The sequence below is a fragment of the Ipomoea triloba genome, chromosome 1, assembly GCF_003576645.1.
Source record: "Ipomoea triloba cultivar NCNSP0323 chromosome 1, ASM357664v1".
NCBI classification, from domain to species: domain Eukaryota; kingdom Viridiplantae; phylum Streptophyta; class Magnoliopsida; order Solanales; family Convolvulaceae; genus Ipomoea; species Ipomoea triloba.
The window spans coordinates 32,301,443-32,308,497 of NC_044916.1; the positions used below are offsets into that span (position 1 = coordinate 32,301,443).

At 32.8% G+C, this 7,055-nt stretch overlaps 1 protein-coding gene across 1 annotated transcript; it reads right to left on the minus strand.

The window, feature by feature from the left end:
* Positions 1–3,521: 3,521 nt before the first annotated feature.
* On the minus strand, positions 3,522–5,317 carry LOC115999353 (anthocyanidin 3-O-glucosyltransferase 2-like). The gene has a single exon (XM_031239212.1). The coding sequence runs from the start codon at positions 5,239–5,241 to the stop codon at positions 3,769–3,771; it is 1,473 nt and encodes a 490-aa protein (XP_031095072.1). The 5' UTR covers positions 5,242–5,317; the 3' UTR covers positions 3,522–3,768.
* Positions 5,318–7,055: the final 1,738 nt, after the last annotated feature.

Genomic DNA, 7,055 nt, shown 5'->3' on the forward strand with positions numbered 1-7,055 from the left:
ATTTTTTTTTTTTTTTTTTTTTGAGAAAACAAGAAAATTATCAGTACACAATAATAGTATAGTGGTTGTGCTCCAAAAAAAAAAAAACAAAACAAAAAAAAAACAGTCAAACAATTCAACTAATCATATAATAGATACTATTTATTTTGTACCAAAATGGGGTAAAACATCCTTTGGTTCTATCGAGGTAATTAACAAAGAATATAAAAAATATAACCTTATTTTCTTTTCTAAATTATTCACACCTAATCACATCAACATTAAGGTTACAACTAAAACTCAAAAAATATATTTAAAAAACTTTAAAAAATCATTAATTTTTTGATAAATATTTTCATTTGGTGGTGTTTGGTTGAAAGTTCTAAAATTTTATTCTTTATATGATACAAATAAAAAAATATCTTTTTTTTTGTTTGGTTTATTTTTAAAAAATTGAACAAAAAGATTAAAAAATTATTTCTTAAAAAATATTAATTATTTTTATAATAATAATAATAATAATAATTGTAATACAATAAAATTTCATCTTCTAACATAATTAACTAACTCGCATATGCTACAACTTTTATTATGATTTTATTTATATTAGACTAAAGTTACAAATTAAAACTTATATAATTAATTAATTATAAAAATTAACAATAACTATTAATAAAAATATGTATGTAAATAAATTTTAAATTGTAATTGATGGTAATAAAAATACATAATTGATAAATATAATAACTATAAACTAAAGAAATTGAAATAAATAAAACAAAACAAAAACTTATTTTTTTAAAAAGGGCTATATATGGGCTAGGCCCTATATGTATTTCATGTTTGGTCAGTCCTATATAAATAAACTAAAGAAAATGATAAAAGAAAAAAAAAAACCCTTAATTAAAAAAAATGTTGGCTATGGCTCCGTCAAACTCACATTTTTATTGTTTGACATGATTCAGCTTGAAGGAACTGAGGAATTGAAAAAATAAATTAATTAATTAAACTTAATTTTTTTTTTAAAAAAAAGGGTTATATATAGACTGGGTAGGGCTTAAATTTTTTATTTTTATTTTTTGGGAATTATTCATCTTCAACCTAATGGACTAAAGAAAATTGAGAAAAAAAAAAGATAAAAAACCTCAACTTTTTAAAAATTTGGGTTGTTTGGTCCAACCTACTCGAATTGTATTTTAATTGGGCAAACTTGGTACAATTTAAATACTAATTATTAACTAGGTAGGTGGTAGATCGACCTACTCAATTGATAGCAAACAAAGAAAGGGATCGGAAAAGGAAAAGAGAGAAAGCCAAGCGTTATAAAAATATTTTTCGTGTAAAAATCTTAAAAGACACTTTTTGTCAAAATGAGTTTTTTTATTAGAATTGTTTTTGTTGATTTTATTTTTCTTTAATAGTCAAACACTAATTAATTATTTTTTTTCAAAAAATGACTTTCAAAAGGCATTTTAAAAAGCTATTTTCTGAATTTTAAAACCAACTTTAAGTAAAGAAAAGTAAATAAAAAGTGATTGAGATTTTCATTTTAAACGTAAATCAAAAGTGGTGGGAGGCGGCAATGTGGGGCGGTTCGGATCAATGTGGGGGGGTTCGGATACAAATAGAAGCATGTATGAAAAAAGTCCAAGGATAATAAAAGGTCTGGTTTCAATACCTTATACGCACATGAAAATTAGAATCTGACCGGTAGATTGATGGTGCGACTCCCAATTTATCTCCGTAATAAATCTAGGGACAAAGTATTGTGAGTTTATTAGGATTTGTTCGGCCTAGTTGGGATCGCTAAGTTGTTATTATTATTATTATTATTATTATTTTAGTGTAAATAAAAAGTGATTGAGATTTCATTTAAAATGAATTTTTTCCTACCATAATTTTCTTGGGGCCCAATGACGTGATTTTGCTGGAAACCTGGAAAAGTAGGCAAATTATACTGTGCACCACGTACGTAAACGATGTCATTTTGAGCATTGTAAATTAATCGTCTTTTTTTTTGGAAATCACGTTTCTCGTTTCGGTCGGTCTGTGTATTATGTTAATATTCTGTGTATTCTAGGTAATTGTTCTGTGTATTCCAGGCAATCATTCTGTGTATTCTAGTCAACCGTTCTGTGTATTCATGTTAGTCACACATGTTGTGATGTATTTGTGCATTCGAATGTTTAGGAGGATGAGTTCTGTGTATTTTGCGTCAATATTCTGTGTATTGATGTTATTAACACAGGTTGTGATGTGTTTGTGCATTCGAATGTTAGGAGGATGAGTTCTGTGTATTTTTTGTCAAATATTCTGTGTATTCTGGGCAAATATTCTGTGTATTCTAGGCAAACGTTCTGTGTATTCTAGATAATGATTATGTGTATTATAGATAATGAATTCCCTGAAGTCGTTCGCGTCCGCGTCCACTAACATCGAATCGACGTCGTTTTGGATCGTGGTGCACATTGTTATGTGCACCGTGGTGCAGGGTATAACTACTGAGAAAAGTATTGTTGGGTTGATCTCTCAACATGCCGGTCTAGATATTTTTCTTAGAAAATTGCCATAAATTGGCGTGTAGTGTGTGAGTGGGTAATTTTAAAATATTATTTTGATTGAATTTTATTAAAGATTTGTGTTGAATCGACACGGTTTAAATTTTTGATGTCTTTATACACTCAAAATGACACTATATATATAAAGTTTGAAAGTGCTTTAGAAAATAATGTATTCCCCATTCAAAAAGTGTGCATATTTAAATTAGTATATATATTTGGATAAAGAGAAACTTATAATCAATATACATGAATAAAATTATATTTTTATGGATTAATTATTAACGCTATCTCTCCCTGTCCCCAATCTCCCCCTCATGAATTAGGTAACCCATTATTAGTTGGGAGAAGAGAAAATTAGTTGTCTAATTTGAAAATATCATGCAAGTAGATGAAGTTTTTAAAAGTTTGGCAATGTAGCATTATTACTCTTAATACATCTTGAAAAGTATTTTATATACTAAATTAAAAGGTCGAACTAAAAAATTATTTAGTAAATGTTAAAAAAAATTGAAGAAAGTAGAATTTATTTGATTAATGAATATTAAAATGAATAGAGAAAGCATATTAAGAACGGAAATGTTGTTATTTAGGTTGTGTTTGGAAATCTGAAAAAATTCAGTCAACGGAAAATAATTTTCGTTGACTGGGGGAATCAAACTAAAATGATGGAAAATGACTTCCGCCCAAAAAATTCGAAAGTCATTTTTGGCTACTGGACCATCACCGTCTTTGGTTTTCGCCGAAAACTAAAGCCCTGCTCTGATTTCCGCCGAAAACCAAAGTCCTGCTCTGGTTTTCAGCGGGAAACCAAAGTCCTGCTCTGGTTTTCAGCGGGAAACCAAACAGGGGGTTTATTTTTTTTATTTTCCTTAAGAATATTATTTTTATATTATTATAAATATTTTAAATAAAATAATAAAAATATATAATTATACAATTTCACTCATTTTTCAGAAAATGACCAAAACACACAAAGGCATATTTTCAAAATACATTCAAACACTAAAAATACATCTATTTTTCCGAAAAATGACTCATTTTTCAGAATACATTTTTTAGAAATTATTTTTCTACTTTCCAAACACAACCAAGTACCAAGTGAAGAATGAGATACCATATCTCATTATGCAAACCTAGTCAAAAGTACAATGTTTCATCCTCACAGTAGACTAGTGGTGATGTAAATTGTTTAACGTGCAGAAAACAAAAATTGTCAAATCTAATGCATCTACCTGAGGTTGTTTATGACACATTCAAAGAAGCTTTCAAGAAAATTAAAGGATGAACCACCTTCTAGTAGTGTCTTTTTACTTATTTCTTTTAATTCTTTAGCTTTTATCCAAACCGGATTGGTAGCAGGATGGTCCATAAGACTTGTGATTCCAGTTTCGATTTCCTTGGCCGTCACATCTTCTGAAACTCCTGCATATCCCACTATCATATCTCTTTTGTAATCCATCCTAACCTCAACTCCCACTCCTATGTCCGTTACCAATTGGAATGCATTTGCTTGTTGCTCCGCATATATTGGCCAAGCTGCCATGGGTACCCCGAACCAAACACTTTCTAGAGTTGAATTCCATCCGCAATGTGAGAGAAAACCTCCTACAGCAGGATGAGCTAGCACGGTAGCTTGCGGGGCCCATCCTATAACTTTTCCCATGTTTTTAGTTCTTTCTAAAAATCCTTCTGGCAAGACCTCTTCAAGATTGTTGTAGTCGGTAGGAAATGGTGAGCTTTCTGACGGGGGCTTCCTCAAGGACCACAAGAACCTATGACCGCTACGCTCAAGCCCGTAAGCAATCTCCTTCACTTGAGGTTCCGAAAAACTTCCGCCGCTTCCAAAACAAAGAAACACGACCGATGAATCTGGCTGGTCATCCAACCATTTCATGATTTTGTCCTCAGATTCTCCTCCCTTCTTATCACTTTTTATGTTCAGTATGGGTCCCACCGGGTACACAGGTGGGACCTTCTCATCTCTAGACAAAGATTCAAGCGCGTGTGTCTCTAGCTCGAGGAAGGTGTTGACAAGGATGCCTTTTGCCCGTCGGAGTCGTACGGGAATGTCCAAGAACATGGTGGACCCTCCGGTCTTAAGCAACGCAACCGCCGGCAATAACTTCGCCGGAAACGGCTTGGAGTAAGTGGAGATGTTGAGATCTGGGTCGGAATCCTTAATCTCCGTGACATCTACACCATGGTCGTCTCTGAGGCTTTGGAGATGGAGGTGAAGGCCAAGCATAGCCGCACCGGAAGTGTAGAACACATAGGTGGGGAGCCCCAACTCATCAGCCACATCCATCATAGCAGTACAGAACATATCCACAACAAACCCCGCAATCCTCGCACCACAACTACCCCTCGAATCCCTCATCTCAATAACGCAATCCCTAACTTTAGGCTTATGAGATTCAACGAATAAACGGAAAAAAACAGTCTTGTCGGGGTTCTCCTTCAAACGCTCATCGGGAGGATCCACCTCCAGTGGTACGAGCTTCAACCTGGAGATCTCGTCATCGGCAAGTAGAGATTCGATGTAAGAATTAACCTTGGAATCGAACGGCAACTTCATGATGAAGACTGTAATGGAGAGGCTATGAGGGCGTGTTTGTAGAAGGAGTTTCGCGGCTTCAACAGCGGAAACAAGGTGCCCCATTCCTGGGGCGGGAATGAAAACCAGCTCTATAGCTTCTTCCATTGAAATTCGATCGGAGAAGAGTACTGTATGAGTGTATGTTATCAAAATTATTGGAGCGATGCAAATATATTTATATATTCATTACCAGAAGAACACAAAGAAGAAAAGTACGACGGAGTAGTTCAATAACAGCCAATCAAATCATATCGTATCATACCATACCTGCAGGCCTACTATTTTATTTTAGAGATTTAGTACTTATATTCTCAAATTCTATTTCTTCATTTTTATTCTTAAAATAACAAATAATGATAAGTTATTTTTATCATGTGTTTTATGAGAAAAATATCTACATCAAAAATTTAAGAGTAACATAATAGATAATGATAAGTTATTTTTATCATATATTTCATAAGAAACAAAATTTGAGAGTAAGATCTGAATTTTTGGAAATTCAACTTGAAGTCCACATCATGATTTCCTTTGTTCTCTGAATTTTTTGGAGGCTAAGAACGTGTGACGTCATGGCGTTGCTGGAAGCCTGGAACAATAATAATTTCCTTTATTTTAATTGGTTCTCTGAATTTCTTGGAGGCTAAGACCATGTGACGTCATAGCTTTGCTGGGAGCCATGAACAATAATAATTTCCCTTATTTTAATTGGTTCTCTGAATTTCTTGGATGTTGACATGGATTTTTTTTCTTCTCTTTTTTCTTTACTTCTTCTAGCATTCTTCCTTGTCACCATCGTACTCATCGGAATCCTCATCCTGAAGCCACGGTTAATAAAGAAACGGGTGGGGATAGGAAAACCGTTTAGTTTTTAAAAAAAAATCTCTTACCTGGATTGAGAAATAATGTCACATCAATTTATTATTGCGCCATGTCATCAGGCCGGAAAACTTACAAAAAATTTTAAGCAAAAAAAATAATGGTTTATGGATCGAAATGTACGTTATGAAAGATCATGATGCGACATGAATAATCAGGAATTGTTCGTGGTGCGGGATGACACTTTAGCTTAATAAAAATAAGAGTTTTAGTATGCATACTCTCAAATTCTATTCCATATGACAAACAATGATTGATTTTTTTTTACATGGGTCTTCGAAAAAATGTCTACATAACAAATTATGAGAATGAATAAAAGTTAAGAGTATAAAATTAAAATATACAAAGTATTTTCCATTGAGATGCGTTGGCTGGTGATGTGACTCCATTTAATTTTATAATTTTGGGGATGAAATAAAAATTAAGTGAATCATTTTCAAATGATTAATACTCAAAAAATAATGACCTGCTTGCGTATGGGCGCTTCTCTTTTTCTTTTTTCTTCTAGCATTCTTCCTTGTCACCATCGTCCTCATCGGAATCCTCATCATCGTGAAGCCACGGTAAGTAACGTCCACATTATCTCTCTCTTTTTTTTTTTTTTTTTTTTTTGAAGCCAACAAATATAACACTCAAAAGTAAAAGGACTAATACATGATGGTGGTGTACTGGTGCTCCAAACGAGTCTAGTGCAACAGAAAACTCGTGTTCTTAGCTAATTAACATGTGGGTTATTGAATTCGATATCTATTTCACATGCTTGACTACTACCTTCTTAAGATTAGAGAACCGAGTCAATCAATTAAAGACATAATATTTCATGTTAGAAATGTTGATTTTAGTCCGAAATCAATGAAATGGCTCGATAAGATCAAAAAATTTTAGAAATAATATGGCCAAAACTATTCCCATTGTTAGTACATAAACATAGAAGACAAATCAATCTTTAGCAAAAGGCAAGAAACACATGATGAGTTAGTAGCAAGACATGATCCAAACCGTTATTAAGCTCAAGTTATTAATTAGAAGCATGCATGCTAGCA